Source organism: Neoarius graeffei, chromosome 12, assembly GCF_027579695.1.
Source record: "Neoarius graeffei isolate fNeoGra1 chromosome 12, fNeoGra1.pri, whole genome shotgun sequence".
Classification (NCBI taxonomy): Eukaryota; Metazoa; Chordata; class Actinopteri; order Siluriformes; family Ariidae; genus Neoarius; species Neoarius graeffei.
Genome location: NC_083580.1, coordinates 61,748,725 through 61,772,047, shown reverse-complemented (window position 1 = coordinate 61,772,047; position 23,323 = coordinate 61,748,725). Strand labels below are relative to the sequence as shown.

General features: G+C 43.9%; 1 protein-coding gene across 1 annotated transcript in view; it reads left to right on the top strand.

Moving 5' to 3' along the window:
* The window catches only part of igsf9bb (immunoglobulin superfamily, member 9Bb), a 296,709-nt gene that overhangs the window by 174,015 nt on the left and 99,371 nt on the right, over window positions 1–23,323 (top strand). Inside the window, exons 5-6 of the mRNA XM_060936153.1 lie at window positions 1,251–1,368; window positions 18,632–18,773. Of these exons, the coding sequence (XP_060792136.1) occupies window positions 1,251–1,368; window positions 18,632–18,773 (260 nt within the window). The remainder of the gene's footprint in view (window positions 1–1,250; window positions 1,369–18,631; window positions 18,774–23,323) is intronic.

The following is a 23,323-nucleotide window of genomic DNA, read 5'->3' as shown; positions in this document are numbered from 1 at the left end:
TCGAATGCTGATGTAATCAAACCGGAAGTTTTTCCTTTGTCCAAAATCGCTCCTTACTCAATATATAGGGCACTATATAGTGGGGACACCATTTTGTAGTGCTGTCCAAAACCTTAGTGAGGATTATTTGGGAAATGTGCTCAGTATGATATGTATTTATCACAAAAATACATGCATGTATTTATTATTTTGAAAACCCACCAGCCGCCTGATCTGGCACGTTTTAATTGTGCGACAGTAATGACGTTAATACCAGCGCGACGGACTAGTCCTTATCCTGTCATCTTTCCAACTCTTCTCTACTCCACGTTGGTTTGAAGTCGTATGGAATAATCTCCATGTCACGTACGTGAGGGAGGCGGATGTATGTGCAGAAGTATACAGTTTAATAAAGTGCAGAATATATATACAGCGAGACAATATATACACAGGCAAACAATCCAAAACTGCAGGCTAGATCAAAAACGAGAATACAGGCAAAAGGGTCGGTCGAGGAGCAAACAGTGCATCAAAGGCTAAGCGAGGACAAGAACGAGAAACAGGCACAAGGATCGTGAAACAGGAAATCAAGACAACGGGCAGATAGGCTCAGTAATGCGTACATGCGTATCGTAATGCTTCACGATGCAAACACATCAGCACAGTCCTTAAATAGGCAAACTCACAGTTCCTTAATTGAGCTCAGGTGCGCCTTGTTCACGGCGCGCGTGCTGGAGTCCACTCGCCGCGCCTTCAGGTGCACGCGCCACAGCGTGCAGGACTGACACTCCATCACTGATGAAGCTGGCAAATCTCGAAATTAATCTAAATTGGAATGATATGGCTATCTGGCCGCTGTGTAAACAGTTTTCAAAATGGCGGCGCTGACACTTCACATTTGAAGTCTCGCACAAGTCTCGTGAAGATCACGCGGATAAGCGACGTCTGCCTTGGACCAAACAAACTACATTCAATATGCCAATACGCGTCACGATATAAAGTTAATGAAACCGAAAACGTAATTGAATAACACGTTAATTAAGAAATAAAGCAAGTTTAAAAATGACTTCATTTTCCCTTTAAAGTACCCAACACTCTACATTTTTACACTGAATGGGAAATGGTGGCATTAACTAATGAGTTTACTTAGAAGTATGGGTGTAGCAATCACAGAAGGTAAGACATATTCAGAGTAGCGTGTTGATTGAAGTTTGTACGCTAGCAAGTTTGCTGTATAAATCATGATGATACGTCTTTTTTTGTTTCAACAGGTGAGCGACGGCAGTCTGACGGTGTTGTCCATCAGCCGGCAGGACAGAGGAGCATACACGTGCAGGGCCTACAGCGTGCAGGGAGAGGCCATCCACACCACACGCCTACTCGTCCAAGGTAGCACCGCTTGACCTCAAGTTGTTCTGTAAGCATGTGGGTATGCAGGAACTTGATTGGATATTTTAATACCATCTGTCATTAAAAAGGCGCTACTGGTGTAAACATCTGTTCAGTGATGTTATTGCAGTGGAGCTGTAAAACTATAGCTAATTGGGTCTCTATGCTGTCTGGAAGGAGTAATTGGCTGACTGTGAGTGACCTCTTCTTGTACTTTAGATCTACCATAGAATCTGCTACACCTTTGGCTTGAATGAATTTATGGACACTAATTTAGGGGAAACTTTTATTCAGAGTCTTGCAATCAAGGCATGATGCATGCAGTTCAAGCTCAAGAGTACAAAGGAAGGCTTTTTTGTTTGTTTGTTTTTTATTTTATTAGTCGCTTGATCACTAGCTCGGAATCGTAACCTCTGAGATTTTCCCTGAAGCTCAAATACCCCTTTTCCACCAAATCAGTTCCAGGGCTGGTTCGGGGTCAGTGCCGGTGCTGGTTCACAACTCGTTCAACTTGTGAGCCAGCTGAGAACCAGTTTGCTTTTCCATAGCTCGGGGTGCTAAGGGGAGCCACGTCATTACGTCACTGTATATGTCAGTTACGTCGCTGCGTTTGCATAAACCTTGACGCGAACATCGAAGCAACAACAACACGAAGAAGAAGAAGAAGAAGCAGCAACAACAACAACAATAATGGATGACTGCTGCTTTACTGCATCCATGATATCTCGTCCCTTATTTAAAAATGGCGACCTTTCGCGGTCTTGCTATTGTTGTTGGTCTTAACAACTCCGCGCCCCCCCGGTGACGTAAGCGGTTCTTTCCTCTGGCCCAGCAAAGAGTTGGTGCTAGCCTGGAACTGGTTTTTCTGGCTCCAGAGCCAGTTCTTTGTCAGTGGAAACAGAAAACCTGGTTCCAAACTAAGCACTGGCCCTGAACCAGCCCTGGAACTGCTTTGGTGGAAAAGAGGCAAAAGTGTCAAAGCTCTAATGGACCACATGTCGTCAGTTCTTTAGCTGAGCAATTTTAGAGCACTTTCGGATCTCTTATTGTGTGAGTCTAAATCATAGCAAATTTGACACTTTGGGTTCATTTTCTGGGTCTTGTTTTGGTTTCACTTAAAAGCATTGGCTGAGAGTTTTGTAGAGCTGAAAACATACTTGTAAAACTCTTTGACTCAAGCCAACATTTGCCAAGTGTGCATAGAAATCACAAAAATTCATCAAACATAAAGAATACAGATTTAGCACTAACTTTTTTCTCTTTTTGATTGTGGGTCCAGATATCCAGAATGCTTTACACTTCTGTGACTCTATAGCTCCTTGCTTTGACTTGTTTGAACCTTTTGATTCAATTTACAAAATTGCCGCCCTTAAACCCGCAATCACTTCCAGCAACCAGGCCTCTGCCAGTTCATTCTTGTACACAATCCACTCAAACAAGGTGTATGATTTGGATTTAGCCCCATTTTTAACTTCGTTATCAAGACTGCAGTGCTTGCAAATACAGTTAGGTCCATAAATATTTGGACAGAGACAACATTTTTCTAATTTTGTTTCTGTACATAACCACAATGAATTTTGAACAAAACAATTCAGATGCAGTTGAAGTTCAGACTTTCAGCTTTAATTCAGTGGGTTGAACAAAATGATTGCATAAAAATGTGAGGAACTAAAGCATTTTTTAAACACAATCCCTTCATTTCAGGGGCTCAAAAGTAATTGGACAAATTAAATAACTGTAAATAAAATTTTCATTTCTAATACTTGGTTGAAAACCCTTTGTTGGCAACGACTGCCTGAAGTCTTGAACTCATGGACATCACCAGACGCTGTGTTTCCTCCTTTTTAATGCTCTGCCAGGCCTTTACTGCAGCGGTTTTCAGTTGCTGTTTGTTTGTGGGCCTTTCTGTCTGAAGTTTAGTCTTTAACAAGTGAAATGCATGCTCAATTGGGTTGAGATCAGGTGACTGACTTGGCCATTCAAGAATATTCCACTTCTTTGCTTTAATAAACTCCTGGGTTGCTTTGGCTTTATGTTTTGGGTCACTGTCCATCTGTATTATGAAACGCCGACCAATCGGTTTGGCTGGATTTGAGCACACAGTATGTCTCTGAATACCTCAGAATTCATCCGGCTGCTTCTGTCCTGTGTCACATCATCAATAAACACTAGTGACCCAGTGCCACTGTCAGCCATGCATGCCCAAGCCATCACACTGCCTCCGCCGTGTTTTACAGATGATGTGGTATGCTTTGGATCATGAGCTGTACCACGCCTTCGCCATACTTTTTTCTTTCCATCATTCTGGTAGAGGTTGATCTTGGTTTCATCTGTCCAAAGAATGTTCTTCCAGAACTGTACTGGCTTTTTTAGATGTTTTTTAGCAAAGTCCAATCTAGCCTTTTTATTCTTGAGGCTTATGAGTGGCTTGCACCGTGCAGTGAACCCTCTGTATTTACTTTCATACAGTCTTCTCTTTATGGTAGATTTGGATATTGATATGCCTACCTCCTGGAGAGTGTTGTTCACTTGGTTGGCTGTTGTGAAGGGGTTTCTCTTCACCATGGAAATTATTCTACGATCATCCACCACTGTTGTCTTCTCTGGGCGTCCAGGTCTTTTTGCATTGATGAGTTCACCAGTTCTTTCTTTCTTTCTTTCTTTCTTTCTTTCTTTCTTCCTGTCTTTCTTTCTTTCTTTCTTTCTCAGGATGTACCAAACTGTAGATTTTGCCACTCCTAATATTGTAGCAATTTCTCAGATGGGTTTTTTCTGTTTTCGCAGCTTAAGGATGGCTTGTTTCACCTGCATGGAGAGCTCCTTTGACCGCATGTTTTCTTCACAGCAAAATCTTCCAAATGCAAGCACCACACCTCAAATCAACTCCAGGTCTTTTATCTGCTTAATTGAGAATGATGTAACGAAGGAATTGCCCACACCTGCCCATGAAATAGCTTTTGAGTCAATTGTCCAATTACTTTTGGTCCCTTTAAAAACAGGGTGGCACATGTTAAGGAGCTGAAACTCCTAAACCCTTCATCCAATTTTAATGTGGATACCCTCAAATGAAAGCTAAAAGTCTGGACTTTATGTCTATGTCCATGTCCATTATATAACTATTATGTTTCAGTAAACAGGTAAAAAAACAAAATTTGTGTCAGTGTCCAAATATATATGGACCTAACTGTACATCCCAACAAAGAACCACATAGAAATACTGTGCAGTAGGGTTTGACCAGTCAATCCTGATTTGATCATGCTAACAATGTTAATGATGATCTGGATTTTTAAAGGTAGACTGCCTTTCAGATTTTTCAAGTGTAGGTCATAAAAAGAATTCTCCCCGACACCCAGTTATTTCTGTTTAGTGGACCGAAAGCTACTGAATTCGAATCACAGCCTTCCAATTTTATTAGTTTTTTTTTTTTTTTTAAATAGAACAGTTAATTAATTTAGGGCCATATGGCCCTAAATTCTACGCTATTTTTTTCCTGCTTCATCATGACCCAATTCAAAATACTACATCATGCATCACATGGTAGGCTTTCCCTGTTCGCGCAAGGCATTGTGGGATACAAATTTGAAATAAGAGAGGAAAATGGAGGACGTGAGTGTGCGAATGAAACGTGAAAGACCGACTACAGTAACGGAAAGCGAAAAGAAAAGACGTTACGTTATATACGAAGGAAAGGAAATGCTGGACCAAACTAATAAATATTGGCGGTCAGCGAGCACCTCGGTGTGATCGGCTGTTCGTTTAGCGACAGAATGATGGAACTGTCAGTGCACGGACAAAGGTAAACTTGTAGATGGCAGTAATGCAACACTGTGGATGCCAGCTGCTGTAAAACCCAAAAGAAGAAGAAGAAGGTAAACCTGCGCATGCGCACACGGACTTCTTCTGTCTGCTTGACTGCGCAAAGCGAGTGATTTCATGCACATTATTTGCTCGGGAATCCCCTCAAATTAAATAACTTCCCAGCCATGGAATGGCCTGTTTTTTGAGATATTACAGAAATAAACATATCACAATGATCAAATTTCAGAGGGAACTAAATTTCACCAATTTTATGAAATCGAAATGCTGTCTAGCTTTAAAATAAAATTAAAAAAACAAACAAAAAACCTTTCTGCATCCACTGAGATTTTACATAGTTTCATAGAACTGTTAATAAATTAACTATCATTAACTGCTGTTGTGGCAAAACCTACAGCTCAGCCATTGTTTCCACCAGGATTTGATGCCTTGGCACTGTCCTCCAAGTTCACTCACATTCAACTTTGAACCAATTTACGCTGCTTGTGTATTTTCTCTGGTTTTCTCCAAAGGATGACCAAAGCCAGAAACGTTTCTTTTGTTAGAGATTTAGACATACTGGATTTAGGAACATGTGGAATGGGTTAGCTCTGTGAACGAGCCATGTTTTCAACCACACCTTGATGTCATGCCTTGTAGTACTGCTTCAGCCTTGAGGTAAAAACGTTTATTATTCGTACGGTGTGCCTACCTTCACGGTGAGCGAAGTGTAAAATGACCACATCTTCTGTGACTTCTGTTACACGCTTCTGCAAGAGCGTAAACTCAGCATGTTCTTTATTATGGGCTATAAATGAATTATAGTCAGAGATCCAAATGGGGCTCAGACCACAAGCAGCAAAGTAATCAGAGGCATGTCTACTTCGTGAATATACAACCCCAAATCAGAAAAATTTGGGACGGTATGTTGTAATTGAAATTAAAACTGAAAACAATGATTTGTAAATAATCTTTGACTTGTATTTCACTCAAAACGATACGACAGCGCATTTTGCCTCGTGATGTTTTGCCTCATGACTTTTTTTTTCAAAATACATACATATTGCAATTTTTATTCTTGCAGCACATTTCAAAAATAGTTGTAACAATAAAGCATTTACCACTTTATTATGTTGACCTTCCTTCTCACGACACTTAAAAGATGTTTAGGGACTGAAGACACCAAGTGATGAAACGTTTCAGGTGTTATTTTGTCCCATTCTTCCTCCAAACAGGTCTTAAGGTGTGCAACAGTATGGCGTCACTGTTGCAATATTTTTCATTTCAAAATTCACCACACATTCTCTGTTGGGGACAGACGCCCTCTTCTTCTACAGCCATGTGTTAGGGTTTTGCTGGGATTCGAACCTGGTTCGTTGGTGTGATAATCCAGCAAACCCCCACTAGGCCACCAGGGGGATGACTCAAATGCAGAGGCGTGAGGCGGAAGTAGAAAAAGAATCAAAAGGTTTATTTAAACTATATACACTATATACAGGGCAAAACAAAAGACAAAAAAAAACCAAAGAGTATAATCCAAAAGAAAAGCAAAGTGCAAAAATTCAAACGCTAAGAAGATCAAAAAACACAGTACAAAGGAAACTGGAGATAAACATAACAGCACAAAGACTCCGTGACAAGAGGACTGAACTCAGGGGTATAAATAGACAAACTAATTAAGGACACAGGTGAAGATAATTAGGCAATTAACACAAACACAAAACACAGGAACAGTGGCGGCCTCTAGAGGCCAAAATAAACACGACATGAAAAGGAAATAACAGCGGCCTCTAGAGGCCAAAACAGTCCTAGTCCTAACAGGACCCCCCCCTCTAGGAGCGTCTCCTGACGTTCCCAGGGCGATCCGGATGGGCCGAATGGAAGTCCCGACATAGTTCTTTATCAAGGACATCCCGAGCAGGAACCCAGCAGCGCTCCTCAGGACCATAGCCCTCCCAGTCCACCAGATATTGCAACCCGCCGCGGACCCGGCGGGAGTCAAGCAGGCGATTCACAGTGAACACAGTCTGCCCCTGGAAGATGCGGGGGGGTGGGGGGTTCCTAGGGGCAGGGGCATACGTAGACGTCAGTACGGGCCGTAACAGGGAAACATGGAAAGTGGGGTTGATCCTCAGAGTCCGGGGCAACTGGAGCCGGTAGGAGACAGGGTTCACCCTGCGCACCACCTTGAAGGGGCCAATGTAGCGAGGAGCAAGCTTGTGGTTCTCCACCCACAGTGGAAGGTCCTTAGTGGACAGCCAAACACGCTGCCCAGGGCGGAAAGCGTGTGCAGGTCTTCTATGGCGGTTGGCCTGAGTCTGGTTGGTTCTGGAGGTCTGTATGAGGGTCTTCCTGACCTTGCTCCAGGTCTTGCGACACCGTCTCACATATTGGTTGACCGAGGGCACCCCCGCGTCCTCCTCCTGGTCCGGGAACAGAGGTGGCTGGAACCCGAATTGGCACTGGAATGGCGACAGCTTGGTGGCCGATGACTGCAGGGTGTTGTGGGCGTACTCCGCCCATGGCAGCCAGGTGCTCCACGATGTCGGGTTATCCATAGCCAGGCCTCGCAGGGTGGTTTCCAGGTCCTGGTTGAGCCTCTCCGTCTGACCATTGGACTGTGGGTGAAACCCAGAGGAGAGGCTGGCAGTGGCTCCGATGACCTTGCAGAACCCGTGCCACACTCGGGAGGAGAACTGGGGCCCTCGGTCTGAGACGATGTCCTGTGGAAGACCAAAGACTCGGAAGACATGATTAAACAAAAGTTTCGCAGTTTCAAGAGCAGAGGGGAGTTTGCACAGTGGTATGAAGCGGCAGGCCTTGGAGAATCTGTCAACTAAGACCAAAATGACCGTGTTACCTTGTGACTCAGGGAGACCCGTGATAAAGTCGACTGCCACGTGGGACCAGGGACGCCGGGGAATGGTCAGAGGATGCAGGAGACCCTGGGGACGCTGTCGTGGGTTCTTGGTTCTGGTGCAAACCTCACAGGACAGGACAAATGACCTTACTTCCTTCTCCATGTTAGGCCACCAGAAGCGTCTTTTCAGGAAGTCCAGGGTCCTCCGAGCTCCCGGGTGGGCGGTGAGAGGGGAAGAGTGACCCCACTGGAGAACCTTGGCCCGGGCTTGATGTGGGACGTACAAGAGGCCTGGTGGCCCCGTCCCAGGACCGGGGTCCTGGCGTTGGGCTCGTCGGACAGCCTCCTCAATACCCCAGCGGACAGGGGACACAATCCGGGACACAGGGATAATAGGCCCGACTTCATTCTCCCTGTTAGTGGCAGAGAACAGTCTGGACAGTGCGTCAGGTTTGGTGTTCTTGGAGCCGGGGCGGTATGAGAGGGTGAAGTCAAACCGACTGAAAAACAGGGCCCACCTAGCCTGTCGAGGGTTCAGTCTCTTGGCTTGCTGGAGGTACTCCAGGTTCTTGTGGTCAGTCCAAACCAGGAATGGATGTTGTGCTCCCTCCAGCCAGTGCCTCCACTCCTCAAGGGCCAGTTTGACCGCTAGCAGTTCTCGATCCCCCACATCGTACCGGGACTCAGCAGGACTCAGGCGGTGGGAGAAGTAAGCGCAGGGGTGCAGCTTTCCTTCCGAACGTTGAGAGAGCACCGCGCCGACACCACTGTCCGAGGCGTCCACCTCCACGATGAATGGTTGGGAGGTGTCCGGGAGAACCAGAATGGGTGCCGTGCAGAAGCGGTCCTTGAGGTCTTTGAACGCCTTTTCTGCCTGAGGAGACCAGCCATAAGATCCACCTGTCCCTTTGGTGAGGTCAGACATGGGTGCTGCCACAGAACTGAAGTTCCTGATGAACTTGCGGTAGAAGTTAGCGAATCCTAAGAACCGCTGAACCTCCTTAACGGACTTGGGAGTAGGCCAATCCCGGACGGCCAGGGTCTTGGCAGGGTCCATTTGGAGTTGGCCTGTCCGTACAATAAATCCCAGAAAGGAGACCTCGGGAACATGAAATTCGCATTTCTGGGCCTTGGCGAACAGATTGTTCTGTAGCAGCCTCTGGAGAACCTGGCGGACATGGTGGCGGTGCTCCTGCACGGTCTTGGAAAAGATAAGGATGTCGTCGAGGTAGACAAAAACATATAGGTTAATCATGTCCCTTAAGACGTCGTTGATTAGGGCCTGAAAAACAGCTGGTGCGTTGGTGAGTCCGAAGGGCATCACCTGGTATTCGTAGTGCCCAGACGGGGTGTTAAAGGCAGTCTTCCACTCGTCTCCCTGTCGGATACGGATGAGGTGGTATGCGTTCCGTAGGTCCAACTTGGTGAAGACGGTGGCGCCTTGGAGCAGGTCGAAAGCTGTGGACATCAGCGGAAGGGGATATCGGTTGCGCACAGTGATCTTATTCAGGCCCCTGTAATCAATACATGGTCGGAGCCCCCCATCCTTCTTGCCGACAAAGAAGAAGCCGGCTCCAGCAGGTGAAGTGGAGGGTCGAATAAACCCAGAGACCAGGGCATCTTTGAGGTATTCCTCCATGGCCTTGCGTTCTGGCTGAGAGAGTGAAAACAGTCTGCCACGAGGAGGGGTAGTCCCAGGGAGCAAGTCGATGGCACAGTCGTAGGCCCGGTGCGGAGGAAGAACGGCGGCCCTGCTCTTGCTGAATACCTCCTTGAGATCCCAGTACTCTGTGGGAACTTGAGATAACTCGGTGAGATCAGGGGGCTCGGCAGGAGACACAGGAGAGCTAGAGAGCAGACAAGAGGCATGGCATGCAGGGCCCCATTCCACAACCTGGCTTGTTACCCAGTCTATGCGAGGGTTGTGGCGAGTAAGCCAAGGAAGGCCTAGAATAACTGGGAACTCAGGTGAAGGAATCAGGTGCAGGGATATTTCTTCCTTGTGACCTTGAGACTGGAGGAAGACAGGAGAAGTAACTTGGGTGACTCTTCCATCACCTAACGCTTGGCCATCGAGGGCAGACACAGACAGTGGGACTTCAAGAGGTGCAGTCGGAATATTGATGCTTTGGGCGAAGTGAATATCCATAAAGTTCCCAGCCGCCCCTGAGTCTATCAAAGCTTGACAAGAGTGGACAGACTCACCCCAGGAGATGGAGACCGGGATGTAGATTCCTTGGCCAGGGAGTCCGGGAGAGAGGGTAGGCCCCGTCACAACCCTCCCTCGGCTGGACGGGGCGGTCCTTTTCCCAAGAGTTCGGGACATGATGCTCGGAAGTGACCAGGCTTGCCACAGTAGATGCAGCACTTGTCCCTCCTTCTGCGCTCCCTCTCAGATGCGGACAGGCGAGTACGACCCACTTGCATGGGTTCTGGACAGTCACTGAAGGAGGTAGATGGTCTCCAGGTAGAGGTAGGGAGGCTGGGGGGGCTCAAGGCTTGGTGGCGTTCTCTCATCCTGTTGTCCAGACGAATAGCATGTGAGATGAGGGTTTCGAGGTCACTTGGGCATCCAATAGAGGCCAGACCGTCCTTGATGGGGTCAGACAGACCATGGTGGAAGGCTGACACCAGGGCAGTCTCGTTCCATCCACTTACTGCTGCGAGTGTTCGGAACGAGATGGCGTAATCTGCGACGCTTCCTCCTTGCCGGATGGACATGAGCTTTTGGGCTGCGTCGGTACTGATGTCTGCCTGATCGAAGACCCGAAGCATCTCTTCAGAAAACAGCTGGAAATCAAAGCACTCAGGTCCCTGTCTTTGCCAGATAGCAGTAGCCCAGGCTCGCGCCTTACCAGCTAATAAGGTGATCACAAAGGCAATCTTGCGGCGATCCGTAGTGTAGGTGGTAGGCTGAAGCTCAAAGGTGAGTTGACACTGGGTAAGGAACTCTCGGCACTCACTGTGCTTGCCGTCATACCTCTGTGGTGCAGGAAGGCTGGGTTCGTGAGGTGAAGAAGGCAGCATTGCAGGAGGCACTGGAGCAGGAGTGGGAGCTGGATCAGGAGCAGGAACTGGATCAGGAGCAGGAGATGCAGGCAGAGATGTCAGCTGTGCCAGGGTTTTCCCAATTTGCTGAAGCAGTTCCTCGTGGCGAGCGAGGGCCTCACGTTGGCTGGTGAGCGTACGTCCATGAGCGTCCATGGTCGCTCCGAAGCGTGTCAAAGCTGCCATAATTCCCTGAAGGTTGGCCGGGTAGACAGTTGAAGCAGCCTCTGCTGAGTCGGTCATGACGGAGTCTTTCTGTTAGGGTTTTGCTGGGATTCGAACCTGGTTCGTTGGTGTGATAATCCAGCAAACCCCCACTAGGCCACCAGGGGGATGACTCAAATGCAGAGGCGTGAGGCGGAAGTAGAAAAAGAATCAAAAGGTTTATTTAAACTATATACACTATATACAGGGCAAAACAAAAGACAAAAAAAAAACCAAAGAGTATAATCCAAAAGAAAAGCAAAGTGCAAAAATTCAAACGCTAAGAAGATCAAAAAACACAGTACAAAGGAAACTGGAGATAAACATAACAGCACAAAGACTCCGTGACAAGAGGACTGAACTCAGGGGTATAAATAGACAAACTAATTAAGGACACAGGTGAAGATAATTAGGCAATTAACACAAACACAAAACACAGGAACAGTGGCGGCCTCTAGAGGCCAAAATAAACACGACATGAAAAGGAAATAACAGCGGCCTCTAGAGGCCAAAACAGTCCTAGTCCTAACACCATGCCTTTGTAATGTGTGCAGTATGTGATTTTGCATTGTCTTGTTGAAATATCCCTGGGAAAAAAATGTCGTCTTGAAGGCAACATATTTTGCTCCAAAATCTCAATGTATTTTTCTGCATTAATGCTGTCTTCACAGAAGTGTAAGTTACCTTTGCCAAGAGCAGCGACACAACCCCATCGCATGACAGACCCTAGCTTTTGGACTTGTTCCTGGTAAAATTCTGGATAGTCCTTTTCATCTTTGGCCCAGAGCACATGGCGTCTATTTCTTACAAAAAAAAAAAAAACTGGAATAGTGATTCCTCTGTGGGCGGCACGGTGGTGTAGTGGTTAGCGCTGTCGCCTCACAGCAAGAAGGTCTGGGTTCGAGCCCCGTGGCCGGCGAGGGCCTTTCTGTGCGGAGTTTGCATGTTCTCCCCGTGTCCGCGTGGGTTTCCTCCGGGTGCTCCGGTTTCCCCCACAGTCCAAAGACATGCAGGTTAGGTTAACTGGTGACTCTAAATTGAGCGTAGGTGTGAATGTGAGTGTGAATGGTTGTCTGTGTCTCTGTGTCAGCCCTGTGATGACCTGGCAACTTGTCCAGGGTGTACCCCACCTTTCGCCCGTAGTCAGCTGGGATAGGCTCCAGCTTGCCTGCAACCCTGTAGAACAGAATAAAGCGGCGAGACAATGAGATGAGTGATTCCTCTGATCTCAATGCACATTTCCACTATGTGATGGTCCATCCCAGAGCCCAGAAAAGTCAATGGAGGTTCTGGACACAGTTGATATAAAGCTTCCTTTTTGAACAGTAATGTTTTAACTGCCATTTGTGGATGTAACTCTGTATTGTCATGCTTGACAAAGGTTTGCCAAAGTAATCCTGAGCCCTTGTGGTTATATCAGCTATACATGAATGACGGTTCTTGATACAGTGCCGTCTGAGCAATCAGAGATCACGAGTGTTCAGCTTAGGCTTGCGCCCTTTCCCTTTACGCACTGAAATTCCTCCATATTCCTTGAATCTTTGAATGATATTTTGCACAGTAAAGGGTGAAATATCCAAATTCCTTCATATCTTTCTTTGAGGAACATTGTTGTTAAACATTTCAATAATTTTGTCATGCATTTGTTGACAAACTGGAGATCCTCGGCCCATCTTTGCTCCTCAAAGATTAGGCCTTTCTTGGATACTGATTTTGTACCAAATCATGACTACAATCAACTGTTGACATCACCCGTTTCAAATCACATCATTATTTAATTGTTTAACTTCATTACTAGCCCTGACTTGCCCCTGTCTCAACTTTTTTGGAATGTGTTACAGGCCTGAAGCACAACAATAGATGCATATTAATAAATGAAATGAAGATGACCAAATAAAACATGAAATATTTTGGGTTCATACTGTCTGCAATGAAATACAGGTCAAAGTAAATTTAGAAATAATTGCTTTTTTTTATTTGCATTTTCCATACCGTCCCAGCTTTTTCTGATTTAGGGTGATATTTATTAGTAGGTTAAACACACTGACATGGAGCAAAACCAAGAGAATGAAAACAAGAGCATGGAAACCAAGGCTCAGAAAATCTAAACTAACAAGACTTCATGAAGAACAGTAATACACAGATGGTAAAAGACAGAAAGAGGTTTTGATTGGAGAACTAAGCAAGCTCACGCATGGTTACCATAAAAACTCAGTGGTGAGATATAGAAAGAACCAGCGAAGATACATGATGACGAAGAGGTGCAGGAATTAATTGGCCATTTTTCTGTGGGATTCCAGTGTACACAGAGCAGACAGAATAGACATGGCTAAGCACATCGCACACATTAAGCCAAGAAAGAGTTCAGCTGGAGAGACGTCTGAGAGTGGAGACTCATTCACTCTGTGGCTTACATAACCCATTCAACATGCAATCTCAAGAAGCACAGTAGTGTTTACATGAGGGTGAATGAAAAGAGAGACACGTGCTGAGTGCCAGATTGAACTGGAGGTGACTCTAATGCTTTTGTATTGAAAGGGGTCACTTGTGTTTCCATTATTATATTATATTGTGTTGGTTTAATGCACTCAGTGAGTGTATGGCATGAGTTCATATGTTTGTGTTTGTGCAAGCTCACGTGGGTGGTTGCAGCCTTTTTGGCTGAAGTTCCTGCTTGTTTGCATACCCGTGTAAGCTCTCTCTCTGTATTGCCAACAGAAGTCAGGACATGGGGCCTTATACAGTATAAGTTAAGTTCGTATAAAGAAGTATAAATTAATACAACCCCAATTCCCAAAAAGTTGGGACGCTGTGTAAACTGTAAATAAAAACAGAATGTGATAATTTGCAAATCATGGAAACCCTATATTTCATTGAAAATAGTACAAAGACAGGATATCAAATGCTGAAACTGAGAATTTTTTTTTAAAATACATGCTCATTTTGAATTTGATGTCAGCAACAAGTTTCAAAAAAAGTTGGGAAAGGGGCATGTGTTGCATCACCTCTACTTTTAACAACACTCTGTAAACGTTTGGGAACTGAGGAGACCAATTGCTGTAGTTTTGAAAGAGAAATGTTGTCCTGTTTTTGCCTGATATGCAGTTTCAGTTGCTCAACAGTTCAGGTCTCCTTTATCATATTTTGTGCTTCATAATGCACCAAATGTTTTCAATGGGAGACAAGTCTGGACTGTAGGCAGGCCAGTTTAGCACCCGGACTCTTTTACTATGGAGCCATGCAGTTTTAATATGTGCAGAAAACAGTTTGGCATTGTCTTGCTGAAAGAAGGAAGGCCTTCCCTGAAAAAGGTTTTGCCTGGATGGCAGCATATTGCTCTGAAACGTATATATCATTCAACATTAATGATGCCTTCCCAGATGTACAGTACAAGCTACCCATGTCATGTGCACTAATGCACCCTCACACCATCAGAGATGCTGGCTTTTGAACTGTGCACTAATAACAATCCAGATGGTCCCTCTCCTCTTTAGCCTAGAGGATGTGGTGTCCATGATTTCTGAAAACAATTTCTACTTTTGATTTGTCAGACCTCGGGACACTTTTCCACTTCGCATCAGTCCATCATAAAAGAGCTCAGGCCCAGAGAAGGTGGCGATGTTTCTGGATATTTTTAAATATCTGGTTTTAACTTGCATTTGTGGATGCAGTAATGAACTGTTTTCACAGACGATGGGTTTCTGAAGTGTTCCTGAGCCCATCCAGTGATTTCCACTACAGACACGTGTCTGCTTTTGATGCAGTGTCACCTGAGGGCCTGAAGATCACAGGCATCCAATGTCAGTTTTCAGCCTTGTCTCTTGCATACAGAGATTTCTCCAGATTCTTTGACTCTTTTAATGATATTATGTACCATAGATAATGTGATCCCCAAATTCTTTGCAATTTTACATTGAGGAATGTTATTCTTAAATCGTTGCACTGTTTGCCCACACAGTGTTTCACAGAACAATGAACCCCTCCCCATATTTACTTCTGAGAGACTCCGTCTCTCTGGGATGCTCTTTTTATACCCAATCACGTTACTGATTTGTTGCCAATTAACCAAATTAGTTTTTCTTAGCAATACACAACTTTTTCAGTCTTTTGTCGCCCCGTCCCAACTTTTTTGAAACGTGTTGCTGACATCAAATTCAAAACGAGCATATGTTTTAAAATAAAAAAAACAATAACATTTCTCAGTTTCAACATTTGATATGTTGTCTTAGTACTATTTTCAATGAAATATAGGGTTTCCATGAATTGTAAATGATCACATTCTGTTTTTATTTACAGTTTATACAGCGTCCTGACTTTTTTGGAATTGGGGTTGTATAAATTGGGACACACACCGGAGATGTTGATTAATGATATTGAAATCAAATGTCCATGAGACTTGTTATTATACATATCAACTTCTAATCACCCTTTCAAGATGATTTCATGTTCTCAGGCTCATGTCTGTATTAAAATTGACAATTTTCTGTTCTATAATATAACTCTCATATCCAGATGGCTGTAGTTGAACATGAAATGAGTGAGTTGACCTATAAACCCAGATGTTTGCCTGACACGTACTAATTTGACAAAATGACGTTTTGAATAGAAGCATGTGACCATAAATTATCTGTAGCTCTCATTATAATTGCCCATTATAATAGACAATTTATTCAGTATCTAAGATCTGTTTCTCCGGAGACAGTAATTGATAGAAGTATTTACTGAAAAATTGGATGTGCACACTTTGCTGGAAGTTTTTCTGTTCAGGCTGGAGGCACTAACAGCTGAGAAAATAGACAGGCAGCACATTGTCTTCTATAAAGGAGTTTGGACATTTCCTCAGGTATGGAAGAAGGAAAACACCAACACTGCAGACTGTGATGAATAGTACCTTTCTAATAGTACTGATTAAATTTCACAAGTTAAAGTACAGTAATCCTGCCTACCCAGGACTGCTCTGGATTACATTTATAGCATTTATAACATCAAATAATTCAGTAGCATTGGACAAATGATAAATTTTAAACTATAATCAGCAAGAGTCTTTCTTTTCTCTTGATATTTATATAACTTTGAGGAGAGAAGGACAGCTTTATTGTGGAAAGTGTCCAGAGGAGGGATGTGATGAGACTCCAGCCAGACGTAGGGCATCAGGATGGATCAGGCCAGGCTTGTAGTATTCAAGTCCAGGACTCAGACTCAAGTCCGACTCGTGCCCTAATTTTAAGGACTCGTGACTCGACTCGGACTTGAGCACTGATGGCTCGGACTTGGACTCGGGCTCATGCATTAACTGCATTAGGACTCAGAGAATGGAGACAAGGACTCGGATGTTTTCTTTATTTTTTTGTAACATGCCATAATAATTTGGCATAAGATATTTATATCTACATTAATTTTGTACTAATTTCATGTAAGAGTGTCACACCTGCGCACCTTGGCACATGCATCAGATAGACTCTCGAGCGCGCTCTGTACAGTGCGCGCACCAAACGGACTTTCGCGCATGCCGTAAACGACTCGCACCTGCACAGGATTAAGGCACAAACAGTGCACCGATATAAAAACTGTGAAAACGTACTTACTTTGCGAAGTATTGAGTTGCATTGCTGACACATTACCAAGCCTTATTTCCTTGTTTGGGTTCCTGATCCCTGATTTCCTGTTTCTCGTCTTTGATTCTGCCGAGTCTACGATAGCCTGTTTGTGCCTCGCTCGACCTATTGCCTGTTTCATTGTTTCACGATTTTGCCTGCCGTTCTGGATTGTTTACCCTCTTCACTTGTATTAATAAACACACCTTCTGCACTTACATCCATCTTCCAACCATCTCTGACAGAATACTTCGCACTCCCTGACAAAGAGAATGCACACTGACCTGTTCATACATCATGTTCAGGAACAAACTAACATTAATGGGGCTAAAACAGCCACCGTCAAATGGTGCGGTTGGAGTCTTGGACTCAACTCGGCTCAATAGTGGACTCGACTCGGACTCGACTCGAAATTTTTTTAATGATTTGGACTTGACTCAGACTTGAACACTGGGGACTCAAGACTGGACTCGGACTTGGGGTTTGGTGACTCGAACCCAACACTGGATCAGGCAAGTCCGAGGAGCAGAAGTGGTCAGCACCACTCGTGTCTCAGGATCGACATGTAACTCGACAGAGAGGGACAGACAGAGGGAAGAGACAGGGACAGAGAGAGAGAGAGAGAGAACACAGGTTGTTAGGTATGCCTTATGTTACCTAAAGAGTAAGTTTCCATCAATGAACAGTTTATAACTTCAACAAAACAGACTTCATGTTAAAACTATAATGAATTTCCTGGTTACACAGTTATACTTTGTGACTATATAGGACAGAGTTATAGAAGCAAATTATTTATAATCACGCTATCTGTTATCCCCCAGATGAGGATGGGTTCCTTTTTGAGTCTGGTTCCTCTTGAAGTTTCTTCCTCATGTCATCTCAGGGAGTTTTTCCTTGCCACCGTCGCCACAGGCTTGCTCATCAGGGATAAATTAAGGATAAAATTAGCTCATGTTTAAAGTCTTTAACTTTCTGTAAAGCTGCTTTGCGACAGTGTCTGTTGTTAAAAGCGCTATACAAATAAACTTGACTTGCCTTCATAATGCAACGTTTTACATACCTGTGTGTTCATGATTCTGAAAAGCTTGTCTATCATGCATGCATGCTGATTAATCAGGCCAGTAAAAATAATTTGTAACAGATCAAACTCTGCTTGATGTGTGTAATGCAATAGGAGGTGCTATAGTTACAGCCTTGAGGTGTGTTGCAGCATTGTAAAACGCATTTAAACATCAAACAAATACAGAATAAAACATGCTTAATCAAAGTCGATATACCAAATGAGAATTTCTGTGAATGTCTTCTTTTTTTTTTTCTTATATTCTGATGTCAAACGTTCAGTGGGCAGCTATGAATAAAAAATGAATAGCTTGGACACTATATCTGCTTGTCGCAGGCGCCCATAAGTATTATGCTCATAGCTCATGGGGTCATATTGCTCTCACAGCAGAGAAGGCTTATAAATCACCAATCTCATATATTCACATTGTAAACTTACCTTTATTCTCCTGGTTCTTGACTGAAAAGGACAACATAGCTGTGTAGTATTGTAACATGAGCCTTGACAGATTTTTACATTTCAATCAGTTCACACAGCTGCACTCAGCAAAGATTCAAATAACGGTTGCAGCTCATAACTTATCAGCATGATAGCTTTACACAATTCCGTCCCTGGAAGAACTGGAATAAATCTGAAGTAAAACTTTCATTCTGTTTTTTTTTTTGTTTGTTTCTTTGTTTGTTTGTTTTTTTGGCTTGCAGGACCTCCATTTATCGTCTCCCCTCCAGAGAACATAACCGTGAACATATCCCAGGATGCATTCTTCACCTGTCAGGCCGAGGCGTATCCTGGCAACATGACGTACACCTGGTTCTGGGAGGAAGATAATGTCTTCTTCAAGAAGTAAAGTTATGATCGGGTTCATTACTGTATCACATTTCACTGCTGTTTTGCTGTGCTGTGAGGAGAGTTCGCTCTCCGTACACTATGATCATCTTCATTCAGGCTTCAGGATTACTGGCAGCATGAATGTGTGTTATTCTGTTCAAGGAAAATATTACATTCACACAGCCTGTTCCAAATTTAGTCAATCAGCCAAGACCTGTTGGATGTCTGACGTTTATTTCTTTAGTTTTGCACTGAATCTACACGTAAAACGTAGCTAGTAATAAAATTCTCATTCTAATTCATCCAAAATATTTTCATAAAGAGTTGCCCAGATGTTTTTTTTTTCAAACAACATAATTAGCCTATGTAATCTCATCTCGTTATCTCTAGCCGCTTTATCCTGTTCTACAGGGTCGCAGGCAAGCTGGAGCCTATCCCAGCTGACTACGGGCGAGAGGCAGGGTACACCCTGGACAAGTCGCCAGGTCATCACAGGGCTGACACATAGACACAGACAACCATTCACACTCACATTCACACCTACGGTCAATTTAGAGTCACCAGTTAACCTAGCCTGCATGTCTTTGGACTGTGGGGGAAACCGGAGCACCCGGAGGAAACCCAGGGGGACACGGGAAGAACATGCAAACTCCACACAGAAAGGCCCTCGCCGGCCACGGGGCTCGAACCCGGACCTTCTTGCTGTGAGGCGACAGCGCTAACCACTACACCACCGTGCCGCCCACCTATGTAATCATTAGGATTAATTAGATATGTGCATTTCCATCGCTGAGGGCGATGCCTTACACATCTCAATGGATTACCAATGATCCGATACATTAAAGGTAGACTGCCTTTTATATTTTTCAAGTGTAGGTCATAAAAAGAATTTTCCCTGACACAGTTATTTTTGTTTCGTGGACCGAAAGCTACTGAATTCGAATCACAGCCTTTCAGTTTCATTAGGTTTTTATGAATAGAAAAATTAATGAATGTAGGGCCATGTGGCCCTAAATTCTCCACTATTTTTTCCTGCTTCACCATGACCCAATTCAAGATACTACGTCATGCATCACGTGGTGGGCTTTCCCCATTCGCACAAGGCATTGTGGGATACAAATTTGAAACAGGAGAGGAAAATGGAGGATGCGAGTGTGCGAATGAAACGTGAAAGACCGACTACAGTAATGGAAAGCGAGAAGAAAAGACGTTATGTTGCGAAGGAAAGGAAACGCAGGACCAAACTAATAAATATCGGCGGTCAGCGAGCACCTCGGTGTGATCAGCTGTTTGTTTAGCGACAGAATGATGGAACTGTCAGTGCACGGTCAAAGGTAAACCTGTAGATGACAGTAATGCAACACTGTGGATGCCATCTGCTGTAAAACCCAAAAGAAGAAGAAGAAGAAGGTAAACCTGCGCATGCGCACACGGACGTCTTCTGTCTGCTTGACTGCGCGAATCGAGCGATTTCATGCATGTTATTTGCTTGGGAATCCCCTCAAATTAAATAACTTCCCAGCCACAAAATGGCCTAATTTTTTTAGCGATATTACAGAAATAAACATATATCACAATGACCAAATTTCAGAGGGAACTAAATTTCACCAATTTTATGAAATCGAAAGGCCGTCTCGCTTTAAGGATACATAATGAAGCAACTACTAGTGTGATACAATGCTGTTCACCCCTGCTGTGATGTAGTGTGATTTAACATGATTTGATTCAATACAAGGGCGGCACGGTGGTGTAGTGGTTAGCGCTGTCGCCTCACAGCAAGAAGGGCCGGGCCGGCGAGGGCCTTTCTGTGCGGAGTTTGCATGTTCTCCCCGTGCCCGCGTGGGTTTCCTCCGGGTGCTCCGGTTTCCCCCACAGTCCAAAGACATGCAGGTTAGGTTAACTGGTGACTCTAAATTGACCGTAGGTGTGAATGAGAGTGTGAATGATTGTCTGTGTCTATGTGTCAGCCCTGTGATGACCTGGCGACTTGTCCAGGGTGTACCCCGCCTTTCGCCCATAGTCAGCTGGGATAGGCTCCAGCTTGCCTGCGACCCTGTAGAACAGGATAAAGCGGCTAGAGATAATGAGATGAGATGATTCAATACAGTGTAATTCAACACAATAGAAAACAATATAATTTTGTGCAATTCAATATGGTAGCTCTTCCTCCTCCATGATAATCCTTCATATGACTTGAAGAGAGTCCTGTACAAGAAGAAGCTTTTATTTTCAAAATCCCGTTGGCACTATGATGAGAGAGGCACAGGGACCTTTATTTTGAAATCCCATTGGCGCTACCCACCCGGGCATACCTCCAATTTTCATGAGACTTAACCATGAGGCTTGATGAGAATTGGCCACTGACGGCAGTGAAGATAAGAGCGCACGCTTTGAGAAACAGTTCAGAGAGGAGAAATCAATCTAAATATAAAAGTATTGGTCAGAAATTATTGGTCACATTTTTAAATAATAAAAGCATAGGGCTTATACTAATAATTATATCTTAATAAATTGGATTTTAGAGATGTATAAAGGTTAGAAATGATCACATCAACATCCTGATTTCATCCCAGATTGCATCCAGTACACACATTTTTAAACGGGACAATTGCATGATGAACATTTAAAGCTGTGCACCGATGCAAACCAGTGAATCTTACCATCCCTACTAGGATTAAAATATTTTGTAAAATAGCAGCAAGTTCATATTTACAAGATTACTTTTAAAGTGGAACTGAACCATCACGTGCATAAATTTGACTTTCGGGAACATTGCGAGGCAGGGCTGAGGCAGCGTCTTGTAAAATGTAACCACATGTAAATGAGTAAATTCAAACAACACCATGTCTTGAATGATACCAAGTTACACTAGGGAAAAAAAACCCCAAAACAAAACAATTCCTCAGCGGCACGGTGGTGTAGTGGTTAGCGCTGTCGCCTCACAGCAAGAAGGTCCGGGTTCGAGCCTCGTGGCCGGCGAGGGCCTTTCTGTGCGGAGTTTGCATGTTTTCCCCGTCTCCGGGTGCTCCGGTTTCCCCCACAGTCCAAAGACATGCAGGTTAGGTTAACTGGTGACTCTAAATTGACCGTAGGTGTGATTGTGAGTGTGAATGGTTGTCTATGTGATGACCTGGCGACTTGTCCAGGGTGTACCCCACCTTTCTCCCGTAGTCAGCTGGGATAGGCTCCAGCTTGCCTGCGACCCTGTAGAACAGGATAAAGCGTCTAGAGATAATGAGATGAGAAAACAATTCCTCTTGTCAGAGATGGATGTTCTTGTATTATGGTGTTTGGTTACATGGTAAAGTTTTGTTCCTTTCTAGTCATATTGCATCCTAAACCCTGAAACGCAAGTCTCTGACATATAACTAAAGAAACGGATGCACATTCATGCAGATATTTATGAAAATTCATTTTAGGTGAGACGGACTTCCAGTACCTATGAGCTACATTAGCACCATGGCACCAATGCAAAACTAAAGCAAACACCAAACATGTCTTGGCTGATCAACTGCATTCATGGTGGAGGTTGGAAAATGATGTAAATTTGAGTACTCAACTTTCGCAAGCTGTGTTTATTCATAGTCTTCATAGTAAAACGTATTTTAACAGTTGTTACACGAAATCGAGTCGTACATGAGCTGATAGCCGATGAGGCACATAGTGCTGACTGAGCTATAAGCCGTATACGACAAGATTGAGTGGAATAACTGTTTTGTTCTATCCACATTCACTGGATTTTGAGAAACAGAACATTTTTACTTTTATTTTTTGCAAGTTCGATAAATCAAAACTTTATACAAAACGTCCAACAAAATCATTCCCGCTTAGAATGTAACTTAAACAAACCGGCGAAATGACAGTAGCAGTTTGTGGAAAAATGCTATAATCATAATTATTGAAACATTTTTTAAAAAGATGCGTTCTTACCATCAAATACTTTCTTTCCATATTTTGTTGCTTTTTTTCTGTATTTTTTTGGGGGTTTTGTTTTCGAGTAGAGTTTTTATTTCGTCCTCGGTTGATTCAGCAATACGCTCCGCCATTTTGTTTTTCTCTGCTCACGGTACAGTATATGAGCTCATAGCCTAGTAGTAGAGTAGCGCGATTGCTCATATCCAATGAATGTGGACGGAATAAAATCTGAAATACTGTTTGGGCTTTTTTTGTTATTGCCATTGGTGATCTGGGAAAACCCTTCACAAGACACTTCAGGTCTATTATGTATAATTCTGAAAACTACAGGCTTTCGTGAACTGAAAGCTGTTTCACTGTTGCACATATCCCAAAAACAAGTAAAGTGATAGTATTTTAAACATTGATGCCCTCAAAAGTGAAAAAGGAGAAAATTAGACTGAACGATTTTATTATGACTGTGGTGCAGGAGTATCACGGACATTTTGACTGCCGGTTCCTGATTGCAAACTAAATTGATTAGACGGGGGGGTTGTTTTGTTTGTTGTTTTTTGTTTTTATTACAGCACGTACGTAGATATCCAATAACTTGATCAAAGTGTGACATTTACACTATGAGGTTTTAGGCAGGGCGGCACGGTGGTGTAGTG